General features: G+C 38.7%; 1 protein-coding gene across 1 annotated transcript; it reads left to right on the forward strand.

Moving 5' to 3' along the window:
* The first annotated feature begins 53 nt into the window (after positions 1 to 53).
* Positions 54 to 6562, forward strand: LOC130085676 (adhesion G-protein coupled receptor G2-like). Its single transcript, XM_056251575.1, has 10 exons — positions 54 to 255; positions 320 to 457; positions 2323 to 2436; positions 2516 to 2552; positions 2643 to 2743; positions 3504 to 3631; positions 3766 to 4031; positions 4351 to 4441; positions 5602 to 5885; positions 6146 to 6562. Exons 1-10 carry the CDS (start codon positions 121 to 123, stop codon positions 6259 to 6261), a joined length of 1410 nt encoding a protein of 469 aa, XP_056107550.1. The 5' UTR covers positions 54 to 120; the 3' UTR covers positions 6262 to 6562.
* Positions 6563 to 20577: the final 14015 nt, after the last annotated feature.

A 20577-nucleotide genomic window follows, 5' to 3' on the forward strand; every position in this document is an offset into this window, starting at 1 on the left:
ATCTATTAATCCCTCAAAAGCATCGTAAGTGTGTGGTTACCAGTGACTTAAAATTAAAATGACAGAATACAGGGTGATTTTAAATTTTGCAGAAAAGCCTTGGACAATCTTGAGCCTGAGATGGAAGAGATGGAAAAGAACAATATAAGCAGCGCACGGATTGTCATGGGGGATGTTATTGGTCTTCTTCACATACAAGACGAGAACACAGAAACCAGAGACGCGTGTTACTCTTCAGATCCGAACAGGATAAACGTAAGACTTGAGAAACAATAAAACATGGTACGAATCCTTATTTATTATAATTCTTTTTTCACAGGTTGCTGATTGTCAAAGTGACCCGAAGACAGACATTCCCTGGTCTGTAAAGATTCCCAGCGAGGCCTCTAATAAATCGCGACTGAAAAACCATGGATGTGCGTTACTTGGAGTTCTACGGTTCAAAAACATGGGAAAGGTGCTGCTCACAATTAAAAAATAAATCATGTTTAAACATTTTAAGGAAAGTTTATGGGATAGTTCTCCCAAAAAAATTGTCACTTATCTCTGTTCCATCATGACACACATCTCTTGACCTCAGAAGAGCTGGATATTGGTACACTCAGTGCTTAATCTGAGCCGGATCCTGTTTCGGAAAATGTGAGATTTTGGAGTTTTGCGTTCCGGTATTGTTTTTAAACATTCCGGCATAAACAAGTGCATTACATGGGGACGGTGCGTGCACACTGGCGTGAAGCGAGCGGTGTCAGTTCAGTTCTCGTGCATGAATGTAAAGCTTAGCTTTTATAGGAATTAATTGAAAACGTTTGCTTCGCGCCAGGGTGCACAAATCGTGAGTGAGCGCAGGTTAAAGGATTAGTTCACTTTGAAAAAAGCTTTAGCTGATAATTTACTCACCCCCATGTCATCCAAGATGTCCATGTCTTTCTTTCTTCAGTCGAAAAGAAATTAAGGTTTTTGATGAAAACATTCCAGGACTTTTCTCCATATAATGGACTTCAATGGGACCCAAACGGTTCAATCTTTGAACGAATGAACGAATCTTTTTTCGAGTCATTTCGTTCAGTCAACGAACGAAATGAACAAAATGACACGAAAAAAGATTCGTTCATTTTGATGAACGAGTTCGAACAGGAGAGTCACGAACGCGCATCACAGAACAGAGCAAGGCGAGCATTTGTGCTTATAAAACTTTAACTTTTTTATTTATTTTTGAAATGAGCGATCGTTTCTCTAGATAAGACCCTTATTCATCGTCTGGTGTCGTTTAAAGCCCTTTGAAGCTGCACTGAGACTGTCATTTGGACCTTGAACCGTTTGGGTCCCATTGAAGTCCATTATTTAGAGAAAAGTCCTTGAATGTTTTCATCAAAAACCTTAATTTCTTTTCGACTGAAGAAAGAAAGACATGGACATCTTGGATGACATGGGGGTGAGTAAATTATCAGCAAAAGTTTTTTTAAAGTGAACTAATACTTTAATGCAAATGTATTTGGAGGTTATGTTTTGCTATTGGCCCTCAAAAAATATATATTTGATCAGCTTTCTTAAGTTCAAAATCCCTATCATTGGTTAGTGGCTTACTGCTTATTGTTTTGCACGCAGTAAAGCGTAACATCTGGAGAGTAAGTTACCATCAAGTTTAGAGAGAGTACCTGATGAATTATTCCAATATAAATAAGTTCATATCGCCAAAATGTCAAAAAGAAAGTGAATCATTTTTTCATTTTCCATTTCCACGAGTTAAGCTGGTAGTGTTTCTGTTTAAAAGAGATCCCGAAGATGGAACTGCTAATAATAATCAGGATAGCAGGAGAAACGAGCAACGGGAGTTAGATCAGTCAGAATCAGAAATCAATGTAATGGAAAATGGAACGACATCGTCCGTAAGAGAATATCATAAACTGAATGAGTTTTGGTCTTAACATAGCTATATACATGACAGAATAATACACTAGGCTGTAGTTAGGGCTGTGCAGGAACTTGTTAATGATGCTCGTACATTATTGTATGTTCTGGAAAAACTTAAGTTGTATGGTCAGTGTCGGTCACAGTGCCTTTTAATTGCTGTTTTTAATCCGGCAATTATTTATTTACAAATACACTATCATGTTCACTACTGTTATGATGCTTCTATTGTGTTTTTTATCCTTTTTGTGACAATGAATTATTGTTTGAAAAGAGATAAAAATTACATTTTTGTGTTTCAGTGAAAATATAACAGAATAAGACATTTTTGTGTTAAAACTATTCTTTTAACAAATGTTTCTTGATCTATTGTATTCACACATTTATATTTGATTTGTTCTGTTTTTTATTTAGGATGAAACTAAAAATTACTCTGTTTTGAACAATGAGGTTTATGGAATAACGATGAGGGCCAATATCTCCGACCTTACCAACAATATAGAAATGTTCTTTAAACAGAAAGATCTGGTAATGAAGGTTCTGTTCCGAAAGCTTTGTGTATATAATAATAAGACACTTCGAAAGCACAATAAAAATGTTCTTACAGGTCGGTGAGGCGTCTTGCAGTTCTTGGGATGGCAAAGGTACATTTATTTATGGATGTTTTGATCAGTTCCCATCAACAGACCTAATTTATTTTATATATTTTATTTCTCGCTCTCTTTTCTTTGAAGGAAATCTAACATGGACGACGTCCGGCTGTGAGACAGTAAAAATCGACAATAACACCATAAAGTGCTCGTGTTCACATCTGACGTTCTTTGCAGTGCTGATGGTGAGAAGCTTCTCAGAGATTAACTTAAAGACCCCATGAAATCAATTTGAGTCTATTAGCTACAGAACTTGTAAAATATGACTAAAGAAACTAAATTTAAAGATCTGATTAGGGCTGTCAAGATTACTCCAATAAATTAGAGTACCTCGATTGCAATTTTCCCATGTTGAGTAAACCGCAAAATACAGCGCATGAGAATCCATGAATCGCATTATTACACTGTTTTCTAAGGCTGCACGATGTATTAAAACAATTTAAAAAGCATACTATGACAAAGTGCTATTGTGAATTCACAAAGGCTGTGATTCAATTAAATAAATATGTGCCCTGTGAGTTTAAATTTAAGTAAACATTTGAATTAAATTTCGTTTTGGCTAATATTAAACAAGGATTTGATCTGCTGTAAAGTGTAACAACACCAGGCCGTTGGTGCCCTTCTGCGGGCATTTGTTATAATACATAATGTGAATAAGATAATTAATTACATTATGTATTTTAACAGTGCTGTTTTATAAAACCATTTGAGTACTTGCTTTTATATACTTTATTTGAACCAAAAATGACTGCCTCTGTTATTAAGTCATTTTAAAGGCTTACGTATTTTCTTAGGTCTATTTTTCTTAGCACAAAAAATATCAGATTACTCGATTAATTGTCAAAATAATCAAATGATTACTCGATTACCAAAATAATCGTTAGTGACAGCCCTAGATCTGATTCTTGCTAATAGGGGTTTAAAAGGGTTGTTTTCTCTGCTCAGTCTCCTCCAGGTGTAAATCTAAACATCACAGCTTCGTATGTGGAATCATTGAGCTTCATCTCTTCTATCGGCTGTGGCATCTCCATGTTTTTTCTGTCCGTCGCTCTGTTCATGCATTTCCTATTACGGTAGAGTGTCTTAAAATATAACATACAGTTATTTTAAGTTTTTTGACCAGCTGCTTTTGCTCCTCTTTTTAATAAAAGCATCTGCTAAAAGCATAAATGCCGTTACAAATAGTTTTTTTTATATATTTGAACAGGAAAGCCAAATCAAATCAGGCCACGAAGATCTTGATGAACATGTTTGTGGCTTTGTTTCTCCTGAATTTATCCTTTTTGTCAAACGAGAGCGTCGCCAACACAGAAGACAAGGCTGCGTGCGTCTTCATAGCGCTGCTCATGCATTACTCAATGCTGGCTACATTCACCTGGTTCTTCATTCAAGCTCTTCATATGTACTTATGGCTCATCAGACAGAACGTCACCATCGCAAACTACATGAGGAAGATCACCGTGTTCGGCTGGAGTGAGTTATATCCTTATAAAACGAACACCAGCAAGTCCGACTGAAGACTCAACTCCTATCATGATACTTTTATTATGTTTTTGACCTTTACTTGCGCAGCTTGTCTTCATTACTTGGTAGGCTATTTTAGAGTGAATTTTAGCAATTTAAGTACATTAAGTTAAATTACATTAAGAGAAATGTTCAGTGGTAACTAGCTGAAATAATGCTTTTTTTAATATATTTTATTTTCAGTTTATTTTGTTTCAAGTAACATAAATGTTTTTTATGGTTTTGGTTTCAGTGAACTATAATAACCCTTATCTCTGTGTGTTTTTAGTATTTCCGGCTCCAATGGTCATAGCTGTTGTTTCAATAGGAGGATATAATACACGGATCATAAACGCAATGTCTGGAAAAACATCCCAAATGTAAGTTTTTCTGTTGTTGCAAATATATTAATTAATGATGCTTGCGAAGTGCCCCTATTATGGAACTTTAAAGGTTCCTAATTTTGTTTCGGAGTCACCTACAACAGGTTTACATGCATCCGAGGTCAAAAAATATAAATTTTCTCATAATATCCATAACAGCATCAGGTTTTTCTCACAGTGTCTAAACTGTTCAATCATGGATTCAGTCTCTATAAACTCCGCCTTTCTGAGAGCCTGCTCTGCTCTGATTGGTCAGATGGCCCAGTCTAGATTGATTGGTTGGAAGCCTAAATTTATTTAGCATATATGAAGTGCTTCATCAGCACTTAATACACAGCGATACGAACAGTAACAATGGCGCCGGTTTTACTGTATCAATCTCATCAAAGTGGATTTGCTTTGGCAGCAGAAAACTCAAACTCAGATACAACTACAGTGTTTGATTGTGGGGGAAAACAGACGCTGTTCGCCAGCAGCCAATGAAGACCATAGGCTGGCATTATGCTAATTAGTTTCAAACCTACGTAGGTTTGAGCAGGAAGTGAGACTGGAATTATGTTCCAAAGGGATTGTGTTGAAGAGTTTTCTGAACTTTGTAATGTGGTGAAATTTTCGCCATAGACATAATGACTTTCATTGTTACCTAATGCCTGAGAGCAATTTCCCAGGGACTTTGGCTCAATAGACTATGCTTTACTGCTGAGTGGTTTCTCAGAGTCTCTTCACGTCACAGCAGCCACGCCAGAGCATCTTCATGTCATGTTGTCTCAAAGCCAGTAGTCACAGAGGTCCTGCCACCATAAGCTTCCTGTAATGGCAGTCACCATCTGGTGTGTGTGGGCAGCATACACTTCCCCCAAAGTGGTACAGCTCATCCAAAAGCGGTATATGTATCTATATATATATATATGTATCGTATATGTAGCTCCGTATATAATCTGCCATGGTGGTCTCGAGTTCCACCAGCGCTACCTTGGTGGTTTCCATTGGCCCAAGCACAACCACCTGATCCTTCATGGTGCGGTCCTTCACCCTATGATCTAGGCTATGATCCGCCACTGCTCCACAACTCACGGTCTCAGCCACTGCTCCGCATCTCACGGTCTTTAAGTGTCTTCTAATTGTCTTTATTATATTTCACTCTCTTCTAATTACAGGTGCTGGATTACAGATACTTTAATTCACTACGTAGTGAACATTGGCTACTACATCTTAGTCTTCATCTTCACGACGGGAATCTTCATCACTATCTTTACTAGGGTTGTCCAATCCCGACGCATAAGAGCGACTGATGGCAAGAGAAGCACGTTCAGAAAGCAGCTCATGATGGTGTTGAGCTTGTTCCTGCTCTTCGGCCTGACGTGGGCTGTGGCGTTCTTCGGTTATGGACCGATGCTCATCCCCTCATATTACATCTTCACCGTGTTGAACTCGTTTCAGGGTGAGAAACAACGACATACATTACATTTGGTTTGATAGAATGCTTCTATTTTTCCAACAAATTTCAGCAAATTATTTGAATTCATTCATTAATGATTTTTATTTATTTATTTATACATATTTTTTAAATCTATATAATTAATTATAAGGGTTTATAAATGGAATTTTGATTGCAGTTTTAATATCACGTACACAACCTGATATGTGAAATGTATTTAGGGAGGTAGAATTAGTAGAAATAATTTTCTGATTTTTTTTCAGGGTTTTTCCTCTTCCTGTATTACTACCACATTCACAAAGACATCGAAGGTCATTTCTCTGATGATCCAGAAAGGTCCAACTCCACCACAACAATCGTTCAATCCAGAATTAATTAATTAAGACAGAAACCCATGTTGTCTCTTAGACAGCTGATAATTCAAAAGTAAAAGGTCAGCATACTAGTCGTGTTTAATAATAATCTGTGTCTAATATGTTGTACGGTGAGGGGATATAATAACTCATAATGGGATCATAAGTGGGAACTTTAGCTTTTAAGACATTTTAAACAAAAGTTATTTTTACACGTACATGAACATCGTCACTGGAAGCCACTTTACAAGTTGCATTTTTTTTCTCGCATTGTAAGTTCAGGGTAATTGTAACCCTAGTTATGAAAATTTATTTTTTGACTGACTTTTGAATTGTTTCAATTGTGCAATTAACATTATTTTATTCATTATTTCTTGATGTAGTTGTAAAGATGTCAAGTAAAAAGGATTTTGTTTCAAATAATTGTAATGCAGGTTTCATCTAGACTTTTGCTTTAAGCCATATTTCTGACAGTTGAAAAAAAAGTAAAAATTATATTGTTTCTTTTATACAGTGCATTAATATGATAATATTTACTCTAGCCTCCATAACGGCATGAATTTGTGCATTATATTCAATATTTTTATTTAGTTTTTCTACATATAAATATATCAGTGGTAGGCAACTATATGCTTCTTATTGCAGGTTTGTTTTCAGTAGTTATGTATTTGATATGCATTTATGATAGTGATATAGGCTTGTGTAACACTAGAGGGCGCTGTGAGATTGTGCAGTGTAACTCACAGTGTCTGAAGCTGAAGTTGAAGATTGAGATTGAATGAGATAATCTATAATTGACTCAGTGTGACATGTAGTTACAATTACAACCAGCTATTGACTCAATACTTGTGATTCACAGTAACTAATAAACTTCCTCTATCCAGTTAAATGAGATGAGCCTTCCACCTGGTAATTTCAGATTTATTGCATTTAATTTTGTGGATGTTTTTTATGTTCCAGGAGGAACGCAAACTTGTCATTTATGACAATTCCAGTCAAACTTATGCTACTAATAAATGCTATTCTTTTAAACTGCATTTATCAAAGAAACCTGAAAAAAACATGCATCATATTTTCCACAAAAATATGAAGCAGCATAACTGTTTTCAACATTGATAATAACCATAAATGTTGCTTGAGCAGCAAATCATCATATTAGAATGATTTCTGAAGGATCATGTGACACTGAAGACTGGAGCAATGATGCTGAAAATTCAGCTTTAATTCCAAAGAATAAATTTCCTCAATTGAAATCGCTTCTCGGGGTTGGTGGTAGGGCTGCTTGATTATGGCAAAAAAATCATAATCACGATTATTTTTGGTCAATTTTAAAATCATGATTATTTAACATGATTATTGGTGGGCGAAATGATCGCAATTCACGATAGGAGTCATTTTAATTATCAGTGCGTAACAGTTCTGATAAGGGACCGTTCGGTATTTATGGAATGGACCACCGGAGGAGAAGAGAGGAAGGTCATCCAACTTTTTTTAGTCTAGGGGAGGGTCACCCAACTTTTGTATTCATGAAAACAGAAACATTTCAAAGTGGCTTGTTTGGTGCATATTTTTCCATGTAGCTCAATGTAGCTCTCTCAGTCTCCGCACCCCATCGCTTGCAGATGGGTCTGACCTAACAAAAATCAGACGCAAAAGATAAAGTCCAGTTTGGCGCTGTTTGACGTGTAACTGTCATTTTGGAGTATACAGAGGGTACTCAACCAGAATAATACTTTTACCGCCGCCGCTCCCGAGGCGGTAAAATTCTGGTGTGTATTTGTTGCCTTTTACCGCTAAGAGGCGCTACAATTACAGACTTTGAAAAGTGTCAGTTTATTCTCTCTATTGCAGAATCTGCCGCAGAGCCGCTGCTCATTCAGAGCGATTGTAAGCTGGTAACAGATGATTTCAAGTGAAACTTGTAGTTAAACGAATTCATAATCACAATAGGCCTACTGAAATTAAATTGAATAAATAGTGAAAACATTTCAACATAAAACATTGCAACCGAAACATATTAGGCTATCAATGAGGGTTTGGAAGAGCATAATACTCTGTTTAACAGCGTTCAGATGATAGCTCAGTGGTTAACGCAACAACATGAGCCTCACTACGCTTCAAACGATCTGAGATCGAATCTCATGGAGCCAATTTGCTGTTGGCCAAATTCGTTTATGTTTTACCGTTCTTGATGCTTAAATAGGTAACTGTTTATTAGCGAGTTGAGTTCATTAACTGTTTCCTTATGTAAAGTCAAGAGTTTTGTTTAAATTATCAATGGCAAATTACAACATAAATTTGCTACATTCCAGTAGAGCCGCTGCACGACAAAACTGATGAGGGAAGATTAGCTGATCGCGTCAGAAAATGAAAATAATGAAGCTTGTCTTTAATCTGCTAAATTATTGTTTTGTGAATCATTCACGAAATTGAGGTGATAGACAGTGATACCCGGCCATAGCAACGGAAGAAATTTTTCAAAACAGATCCATAAATTGAACAAATCAGAAAAGACTGATTTTGTTGACTTGGCTACACACAATAACAGACTAACTAAATAGTATTGCTTTCAATATAAAAACAAATGAAAATGTAAAAGAACACTAAAATTAATTAAGTATGAAACCCCATCGCACATTTTTAAGGTTTAAATAAAGTGGGACAGTTTATTTGTTTAAAACAGCTGGTTGCATTGAGTTTAGAGTTTATTTCCTTTGCGATGCAAAATAAGAAACACTTCAAACACAGAATCTTATTCTTGCAATATTTTAAATTTGTATTGCCAAAGAAATTGCAGCTTAATTAAACAATTAAAACAGTACAAAACGAACAAAACGACATAAAATTAAGAACATGTGTTTTTCTTTGCCTCTCTCTTGCGCTGGATCTCTTTTTAGCAAAGTTTATTTTGTCTCCCTACAAAAAAATAATAATAAAAAAACCAGTAACAAATTATTTTGCCTTTGTTGCTTCAAAGACACAGCATGCCTTGTTGTATTCACTTACAATAAAACGAGGTTGAATTAAAGAGCTCTTTATCTGCTTCGTTTCATCAACAGTTAATGTTTAGATAATGCCAGATTGTTGACAATCATACTCACTGCTTCAAACATTCTAAAACTTTATAAAAACAGTTGAAACAACTGGATTGAACACTTTAATTTAAATTTTGTGTGAAAAACTTTAAATACAAAAAATACACTATATTTATAATTAAATAAGATATAGGGCCTACATTTGGACACATCGAGAGATTTATCCTTAAAAGAATTTAGCCTTTGCCTGCTCGTTGGGCTGGCTATCCGACATCTCCATATGAAAGACGAACATTAACACCTATTGTGCACGCACGATAAAGCCACTGTCCCTCCAAACCCCCACAGGCTCTCTGAATCCGAGACTGACTTAAAACAAGAAGTCGCAATTCACACTTAAACCGCTATTAGACATTAGCATTAGGCTATTAAAGTGTTGATAATGAAGGAATTAAATAATTTGAGCTACATGTAGTGATATTTCTGTCATGAAACTTTATTACTAAATATTTAATTTCAATAATTCATTCAATTTCAATAAGTTTTTCTTTTTTATTCAAATAAATCTCGAACCACAGTGCTTCGTTGTGCTGCTGTTAAACTAAATAACATTTATAGAATAATTATGAACTTAAATGAAACAATAGCGCAACATTTCGACAAATAAATTATTTGATTTGTTTTTACATTTTAATTCAGGGCGATTTAGCCTATTTAATTAGAGCGAGATTTTCCCCTTGCCTTGTCCTTTCCTCATTTCTAAGCGCTCACATAGTTAAACATGTTTAAATATATCCTCGGCTTTCGGTTCAGTTTTGTGACGAGCAGTTCCCGGAGACAGAGACGACAGCAAAAATTTTGTTAGCCTAATATGAATAAAAGTTTACTAGTAGCCTATTAAGTTATTTTAGCTGTTATGAGAAAAATAAATCCAAGTGAACGCGCCGCCGCGTTTGTCGAACACTAATTCAACATAATAAAACCCGACTAGAACAATAGCGACACTCGACGTGATGTGCCAAAACACTTAATTATAAACTTCAATGTTTCATTCAAAATAATCTCAAAACGCTTTGTGACATTTTGAAAAGCCGTGCATAGGGCCTACATTAAGGCCACTGGAACCACGAACGTAGGCTACTGTAACTAAAACGCTGGTTTTGATTTTATTGTTTGTCGTTTAAACGTGCCTGTTGCATATCTTTATTTTATATATTTTATATGGTCTATTGGTGAAGTAGCCTAAGCCTATTAGCACTGATTACTGCGGAGGAAGGGGGTGGGGGGTTAAAATAATTCAGCAGAAGCAGGGATGTTTAGACCAGAAGGAAATCCCCGTCCCCCCTGGCAAATCGCACCTTGCTTAAATAAAAACTCAATGTAGGGAATCAAAAAAATAGGCTATATAGGCCTATAGGCTATATATATACATATACATATATATATATATATACACTCACCGGCCACTTTATTAGGTACACCTGTCCAACTGCTCGTTAACACTTAATTTCTAAGCAGCCAATCACATGGCGGCAACTCAGTGCATTTAGGCATGTAGACATGGTCAAGACAATCTCCTGCAGTTCAAACCGAGCATCAGTATGGGGAAGAAAGTTGATTTGAGTGACTTTGAACGTGGCATGATTGTTGGTGCCAGAAGGGCTGGTCTGAGTATTTCAGAAACTGCTAATCTACTGGGATTTTCACGCACAACCATCTCTAGGGTTTACAGAGAATGGTCCGAAAAAGAAAAAACATCCAGTGAGCGGCAGTTCTGTGGGCGGAAATGCCTTGTTGATGCCAGAGGTCAGAGGAGAATGGCCAGACTGGTTCGAGCTGATAGAAGGGCAAAAGTGACTGAAATAACCACTCGTTACAACCGAGGTATGCAGCAAAGCATTTGTGAAGCCACAACACGCACAACCTTGAGGCGGATGGGCTACAACAGCAGAAGACTCCACCGGGTACCACTCATCTCCACTACAAATAGGACAAAGAGGCTACAATTTGCAAGAGCTCACCAAAATTGAACAGTTGAAGACTGGAAAAATGTTGCCTGGTCTGATGAGTCTCGATTTCTGTTGAGACATTCAGATGTTAGAGTCAGAATTTGGCGTAAACAGAAGGAGAACATGGAACCATCATGCCTTGTTACCACTGTGCAGGCTGGTGGTGGTGGTGTAATGGTGTGGGGGATGTTTTCCTGGCACACTTTAGGCCCCTTAGTGCCAATTGGGCATCGTTTAAATGCCACGGCCTACCTGAGCATTGTTTCTGACCATGTCCATCCCTTTATGGCCACCATGTACCCATCCTCTGATGGCTACTTCCACCATGTCACAAAGCTCTAATCATTTCAAATTGGTTTCTTGAACATGACAATGAGTTCACTGTACTAAAATGGCCTCCACAGTCACCAGATCTCAACCCAATAGAGTATCTTTGGGATGTGGTGGAACGGGAGATTCGCATCATGGATGTGCAGCCGACAAATCTGCGGCAACTGTGTGATGCCATCATGTCAATATGGACCAAACTCCCTGAGGAATGCTTCCAGCACCTTGTTGAATCTATGCCACGAAGAATTGAGGCAGTTCTGAAGGCAAAAGGGGGTCCAACCCGTTACTAGCATGGGGTACCTAATAAAGTGGCCGGTGAGTGTATATATATATATATATATATATATATATATATATATAGAGAGAGAGAGAGAGAGAGAGAGAGAGAGAGAGAGAGAGAGAGAGAGAGAGAGAGAGAGAGAGAGAGAGAGAGAGAGAGAGAGAGAGAGAGAGAGAGAGAGAGAGATTTGTGCTGTCAGTCGATAAAAAAAATAACTCAATCAAAAAAATATTCTGCGATTAATCAGAATTAAAATACCTTTAAATAGTTTATAATTTAATAATTTCACAGTTAATCTTTAAATAAATGTAGAAACAACAAAGACAGTATATTTAAAATACTTGTTTAATGGCATCTTTTTTTTATGAATGAAGGTCAGTCTCACTGATACTAATACAGCTATTGATGTCTGGATAAAAATGATTAATTGCGTTAAATATCCACTTCTAATGGAATTTGCACTTTCCCATTTTTCTGGCCTATATTTATTCCTGTTATTCCTGCTGTACAAAATGCATCACGCATCATCTCCGCATCACGGCAATTTTGCTCCGGCCGGAAGCAATTACCAAACTGGTTCCACGTGTTTATCACACTAACGTACATAGCAAATACAAATGATTAATTATCAAGGCTATATTCAAATAAACTGATAGTATAACATTTTCTTCAAAGCTATATCTAAATTGTTAATGCCTGTAGGATTCAAATTTAAAGCTTTTTTAAAGCCTTAATTTTCGCAAAATCCATTTAATGACTTTTAATGCTTTTTAATGCCCCGCGGAAACCCTGTTTAATTGTAAGTCAAGTCACCTTTATTATATAGCACTTTTTAGAATACAGATTGTTACAAAGCAGCTTCACGGCAATAACATGAAAATAATGCAACAAAGTTTGTTTCTAGAAGAAAATAGCATCACCGTCCACCTTAAGCAAGTTCACTGATGGTTCATTTTTGTTGTAAAAAAGTTATTTATTTATTTCATTTATATATATATATATATATATATATATATATTGTGACAGCATGAGAGGTTCAGGATCTTTAGTGTGTGCAAGTTCCCAGTAAACACCACTTCAACAGTCTCTTCAGTATTCTTTCTGTGATTCTCCAGATAAAAATGGTGCCAATATTATGGCCCATTGATCTCTTGGCCATTTTTCTCTGAAAGCAGTTGTCTCAAAGGCATGCAAGTAAGCTTCGACATCATCATTCTCTCCCATTTTAGGAATAAAGTCACTAGCCCGTATCCTGCTAACATCTTGGGCTTGTTTCATTTCCAATTCTTTAACTTTAAGGTTATTAGCCCTCTTTTGTTCCTCCAGCAAGGCAACTTGGATCTGCTGCTGCACTTTATTACTCTCTATCATTGTTTTCAGTAACTCTTCCATTTTACAATCAGTTGATTGTGTACTTAGCTTAGAAAACAGGCTTGTGAGGTCCTCCACGCCACTCTGGAACATCAGCAGTCATTAACTCGCCAGCATTCTCCACCATATGTGACAGCATGAGAGGTTCAGGATCTTTAGTGTGTGCAAGTTCCCAGTAAACACCACTTCAACAGTCTCTTCAGTATGTAGGTGTGTTTAATAATTAAACAAAAGGGTTTACAACTTAAATCTCTTCAGCTCAAAAGTAACTTAATCTTCTTTGTTTCACAGAGGTGTGTGTCCTTTCTCCAGCCACACACACACACACACACACCCCAATCAACAGTTTCTTCCACCAACTATTAGAGCCTGCTGCTGGTCTCATTAGCTGCAGCTGTACTCTCAGGCAGCCTGGGTTTTGTAGTCCTTAACAGACGGCCATCTTGCTCCAGCCATCTGAGGGCAATGTATCTGCCCTCTAGAACACGCCCTCTCATGATGCCACATACCCCCCTCCTCTGCTCTGAGGCTCTTGGTTGGCAGGCCACTGTGAAGAGGATATCTTTGCGAGAGAGGGCATCAGCATTTCCATGGCATCGTCCAGGCCTGTGGACAACAGAGAAGTTGAAGGCTTGCAGAATTAAAAACCATCTAGTTATTCTGCCATTGCTCTCCTTATTCCGGGCCATCCATTGCAGTGGTGCATGATCGGTCATTAATACAAATTTCCTCCCCAATAGGTAATACTTGAGTGCCTCTAGTGCCCATTTAATAGCAAGGCACTCTTTCTCAATTGTGGCATAATTTTTCTCGTGCTTTGCCAGTTTCCTACTGATGTAGAGCACAGGATGTTCCTCGCCTTTATGTGTTTGAGAAAGAACTGCTCCTAGACCCACCTCAGAGGCATCAGTCTGCACCAGGAATTCTTTTGTGAAGTCTGGGGATTTCAAAATCGGTCTGGAACACAACATCCTCTTTAACTGGGAGAAGGCATCCTCTGCCTCTTCGCTCCACCTTACCATTCTGGAGTGTCTGTTAGTGGTTAGCTCTGTGATGGGTGCAACCAGACTTGAAAAGTTAGGCACAAAACTCCTATAATAATTGGCTAGGCCAAAGAAGGACTTTACCTGTCTTTTGGTTTGTGGCCTAGGCCAGTTCTGAATGGCCGCAACTTTGGCTTCTTGAGGTTGTACCACACCCCTGCCTATTGTATAGCCCAGATACTCAGTTTCGGCGTAGGCAATTTTACATTTTTTGGGGTTTGCAGTCAAGCCCGCCTCTCTGAGGGAATCCCGTACCTTCTGCACCATTCCAAGATGGCTTTCCCAGTCTGAGCTGTGGATTACCACATCATCTAAATAAGCAGCAGCATATTGCTGGTGGGGTTGAAGAACACGGTTCATGAGCCTTTGGAAAGTGGCTGGAGCCCCATGAAGGCCAAAGGGTAAATGAGTATAATGGTATAGCCCTTCTGGTGTTGCAAAAGCAGTCTTCTCTTTGGAATCCGAAGATAAGGGAACTTGCCAGTAGCCTTTTGTTAGATCTAGTGTTCAAATGAAGCGTGCTTTACCTAGCCTGTCAATCAATTCATCAATGTGGGGCATAGGGTATGCATCAAACTTTGAGATCTCATTTAACTTCCTAAAGTCATTGCAGAACCTTACTGTGCCATCGGGCTTGGGGACCATCACTATAGGGCTCGACCATGCACTCTGCGACTCCTCTATGACTCCTAACTTAAGCATTTCCCTCACCTCTTCCTTGACGGCTTCTCGTCTGGCCTCTGGGATTTTGTAAGGCCGCTGTTGTACAATTTTCCCTGGGACAGTATGGATCTCATGCTGGATCATTTGAGTATGGCCTGGGACTGGGGAAAAAATGTCTTTGTTACGATCCACTAACTCCATCACTTCCTGTCTTTGTTGTGGGTTCAGATCTGGGCTCACATGGACTTCTTCTCGTAATGGATCACTGGGTTTCCTTGGGGAAAGAGAACACACCATCACGTCCCTAGGGTGCCAACGTTTTAAGAGGTTGACGTGGTATATTTGGTCAGGCTTTCTCTTTCCTGTTTGCTTAACCCTGTAATTGACCTCCCCTACCCTCTCTATGACCTCAAAGGGTCCCTGCCAGGTGGCTAGGAATTTGCACTCTACTGTTGGCACCAGCACTAACACTCGGTCTCCTGGCTGAAATTCTCTAGGCTGAGCTGGGCGGTTATATATAGCTTGTTGTTCCTGTTGCGCTTTCTCCATATGTTCTCTTACCATAGGGTAAATGGCTGCCATTCTGTCTCTCATTTCCCCCACATGATCAATGAACGACCTATGGGGGCAAGGCTGTTCCTCCCATGCTTCCTTTGCTATATCCAGCAGACCCCTTGGCTTGTATGGGTACAAAAGTTCAAAAGGGGCGAACCCTGTAGAGGCTTGTGGTACTTCTCTAATTGAGAACAACAGATAGGGTAAGAGTTGATCCCAGTTTCTGCCATCCGTGTCAATGGTCTTACGAAGCATTTGCTTGAGGGTCTTATTAAAACGCTCCACAAGGCCGTCTGTCTGTGGATGGTACACTGATGTTCTTATTTGCTTTATCTTTAGGAGGGTGCAGAGCTCTTTCATTACACGAGACATGAATGGGGTCCCCTGGTCTGTAAGAATTTCTTTTGGGATACCCACTCTAGTACTAATCAGGAATAATTCTTTGGCAATTTGTTTTGATGTAGCTTTCCTTAACGGCACCGCTTCAGGGTAGCGGGTTGCATAGTCTACCATCACCAAAATATATTGGTGACCCCTGCCGCTCCTCGGGAGAGGCCCCACAATGTCCATCCCAATCCTCTCAAAGGGGGTTTCGATGATGGGTAAAGGAATCAAGGGACTACGAAAATGAGGTTTTGGAGCTGACTGCTGACACTCCGGGCAACTACGGCAGTAGTTCTCTACTTCCTTATGCACACCAGGCCAAAAGAACCGTTTTAACACTCTGTCTTTGGTTTTTCCACCCCTAAATGTGCCCCAAGCAGATGAGTGTGGGCTAGTTGCAGTACTGTGGGCTCTATGGGTTTGAGGCACAAGCAACTGCTCTATAGTCTCCTCCCCCTCTTTTTTTATTTGGTAGAGCTACCCATTCTTAATTGCAAAATATGGGTACACTATTGGAAGATTACTGGGAACTATTCCATCCACAACTTTCACATTTTTCAAAGCATTAATGAGCGTAGGGTCATTCAATTGGGCTGTCCCATACTGGCCTGTTAACATCGGGTGCCCTGGCACTTCTGGACCGCTATCACTCCCTTGGGTTGACCCCAGCTCCTCGGGTTCCGTCTGTAACTGTACCCTTTTTTGAGTGATGGGCTGTGGTGGTGGCTCATCTGCTTGTTCTGAGGCCGACTCCGTCTCTTCCAGGTTGTCTCCTCTATACATCCGTGTCTGCACTGGAAGGCAATGGTGTGTTAGAGTTTGGACATTTTGACTTGCATGATTTATTATATTTTGTCTGATTTTACCCCTGGGCCGCTGTGGTTCTCTTGTTCTCCTTGCTTGTACGTCTTGCCACAAAATGTGAAACACAGGACAATCTCGTCCAATTAATACCTGTACCGGCAGGGATCCCACCACCCCAGCTCGAATTTCATACTTCCCTCTAGTCGTGACTAGTGTTACTGCAGATGTGGGGTATGTACAGGTGTCACCATGCACACACGAAACTGGAACTGGGTTTTCTAGTGAGATTTGCTGTGGGTTGACCAAGGACTGGTGCACCAGGGTAATCATGCTTCCAGAGTCCAGTAATGCCTCTACATCTTGACTATTTACTGAAACAGGGCATGTCATAGCTTGGAACACAGAGTTGCCCAACAAGGCAGCAAAAAGGTTATTTTTCAAGCCACTTGAAGACTCAGCCGTCGGCATAGGCTCATCTGTTTGGTTGCATTGCCATGAAATGTGTCCTACTTCCCCACACTTGTAACAAGTTCTCAGTTTATACAATGTGCTTTCGACTGCCGAATCTTGCTGGCTGGACTATTTCCCCTGTGGACTAGCCCATCTGGGAGTAGGGGCTCTAGGGACAAACTTTTGTTGGGGCTGCACACTGGTTGAGAACCGTGAGTTCAGCATTTCTGCACTGGCTTGGCATCTTTCAACTTCTTCTATCAATTCTTGGGGTGAACTTGGGTTATTCAGACAGACAAATCGTTTAGCTTCAGCGGGTAGGGCTCTTACAAATCTGTCCATCACCAAGGAATCAACCACTTCTGTTGCTGAGTGCCTATCAGGCTCTAACCATTTCTTAGCCAGACGCATTAATTCGTGCATCTGTGTACGTGGTGGCTGTTCTTTCTTGAAGCACCATGCATGGAACCTCTGGGCCCTCCCGAATTCTGTAAGACCACTGCGACTTAATATTTCTTTCTTTAAGGAGTCATAACTATTGGCCAAGGTTGGGTCTAGATCTAGGAAGGCTTTCTGTGATTCTCCAGATAAAAATGGTGCCAATATTATGGCCCATTGATCTCTTGGCCATTTTTCTCTGAAAGCAGTTGTCTCAAAGGCATGCAAGTAAGCTTCGACATCATCATTCTCTCCCATTTTAGGAATAAAGTCACTAGCCCGTATCCTGCTAACATCTTGGGCTTGTTTCATTTCCAATTCTTTAACTTTAAGGTTATTAGCCCTCTTTTGTTCCTCCAGCAAGGCAACTTGGATCTGCTGCTGCACTTTATTACTCTCTATCATTGTTTTCAGTAACTCTTCCATTTTACAATCAGTTGATTGTGTACTTAGCTTAGAAAACAGGCTTGTGAGGTCCTCCACGCCACTCTGGAACATCAGCAGTCATCCACTCGCCAGCATTCTCCACCATATGTGACAGCATGATAGGTTCAGGATCTTTAGTGTGTGCAAGTTCCCAGTAAACACCACTTCAACAGTCTCTTCAGTATGTAGGTGTGTTTAATAATTAAACAAAAGGGTTTACAACTTAAACCTCTTCAGCTCAAAAGTAACTTAATCTTCTTTGTTTCACAGAGGTGTGTGTCCTTTCTCCAGCCACACACACACACACACACACCCCAATCAACAGTTTCTTCCACCCACTATTAGAGCCTGCTGCTGGTCTCATTAGCTGCAGCTGTACTCTCAGGCAGCCTGGGTTTTGTAGTCCTTAACAGACGGCCATCTTGCTCCAGCCATCTGAGGGCAATGTATCTGCCCTCTAGATTAGAACACGCCCTCTCATGATGCCACAATATATATATATACAGTATATACACAGTATATACACAGTACTGTATACACAGTATAGCCGCTCTGGAGAAAACCTTGATGTCATTGTAAGGAATCAGGATTATTAGCCTATGTATTTAATTTATACAGGAGTAAAAGATATATCCAGTTATATTTTACATTTGATTCCTTTATATTAGACCTACCCAATTCATCCAAATCATATTTCATATTAAAGAAGTGGACTGTTTTTGATTTTGCATACCTCCTGACAAAAAAAAGAAATAGTCACAGATTTTTATCATAATTATATAATATTTTACAATAAATCCTTAGACTTTTCTAATGATTTATAGGCTGCCTGAAGTTTTCCGTAAAATAAGTTCTCTGTAAAATAAAAATATTATTATTGTTTTCTTATTGTTATATTTATTTTAAATATTTTTGTTCAATATTTTCATTTAGTGAAAATAATAATAATAACATTAATAATAATTAGACATTAATATATTTTTAAAAAAGCATCCCAGAGAGACAAACTATTCTCAACCTCTTTTAGAAAACAAATTTTCATCTTCAGGATGAAACTAAAGGCACACGCCTGTGGATTCAAATATTTCCTTGATCACACACACGGATGTGGAACATATTTGGTTATTGAAAATGCAAGTCACGCAAACACAGTAAAAAATCAGCTAATGACTTCTGCATTGTTTTATGTGGCTTTAATGTGTTATATCTCTGAGAGCCTCTCATGTGATTGTAATGAAGAGAATACAATTTCTTCATCAGGATGGACTTTCAGTGGCTCCAAAAACCTTTATTCAAATTAGTCAAACGTGTAAATATGTGAATATCATTAAATAGGGGACAAAATATCACAGCAAGTGCCATTTACTGAAAGGAAAGAAAGTCACAAACTTTATAAACAACATATAAAAAAAAATTCTGATAAAACAACCTTTTCTGTATGGGAGTTTAAATGTAACTACAGCAAAATAATCTAAATAAAAAGTAAATGAATACTGAAATTTACAGTTAAAGCCCACAATAACATGATTTGCATGTTTGCAAATGAACCGTATGTCATTGTTCCAGCGGCTCTGAGCTGCGGATCATAATCGTACGGCTTCATATGTGAACGGATGAAACTTTCTCTCCTCTTGGACTATGGACTTTACATCTCAATGAAATAAGAAAATCTTTTAAGATGTATTACTAATATCTGTAGAAAAGAAAAATCATCTCTTGTGTCTCTCTCAGGCTGTTTTTGGGAATTATGTCTCGGCAAAAGCAGAACTTGCTGTGGCTGATGATCGTCTGTTGTGCTTCACACCAGATAAGTATGTTGATCTCAGTGGTGGACACTGACAAAGTATTTTTAGATTGTTACTTTACTTAAGTATATTTTTCAAGTATCTGTACTTCATCTGAGTATTTTTATTTTGGAAAAACTTTTACTTTATGGAGGGATTATTGGGACAGATTGAAAACTAAAAGTCTAAAACTAAAAGTCTTAAACGAAAACCAAAAGTCTAAGTTTGAAACTAAAAGTCTAAGTCGAAAACTAAAAGTCTAAGTCAAAAATGAATTTGGTATTTAGGATTGGGCATTTGGTATTTAGGATTGGGCATTTGGTATTTAGGATTGGGCATTTGGTATTTAGGATAGGGCATTTCGTATTTAGGATTGGGCATTTGGTATTTAGGATTGGGCATTTGGTATTTAGGATAGGGCATTTCGTATTTAGGATTGGGCATTTGGTCATTTAGCCATTTAGGATTTAGGATTGGGCATTTAGGGATTTAGGATTGGGCATTTAATCATTTAGCCATTTAGGATTGGGCATTTGAGGATTGAGGAGTGTATGCAAATAAGGAGGCGTGGCCCAAATACTGGAGGCTGGGTTTGAAATGGCTGGTGCAGATGCACCTTATGGACAGCAGAGGGAGCTCCAGTCAGTCCAGTGCTAAGGAGCACACTGTAATGAAACCAAACAGAGCAGGTCTGGAGCGAGGACTGTACTTTATAATGTGATAACTTCAACTTAATGACAGCGTTGTATAGGGGTACTGGAACGGTACAT

This window comes from Rhinichthys klamathensis, unplaced genomic scaffold, assembly GCF_029890125.1.
Source record: "Rhinichthys klamathensis goyatoka isolate OS25496 unplaced genomic scaffold, OSU_Roscu_1.1 h1tg000085l_1, whole genome shotgun sequence".
Taxonomy (NCBI): Eukaryota; Metazoa; Chordata; class Actinopteri; order Cypriniformes; family Leuciscidae; genus Rhinichthys; species Rhinichthys klamathensis.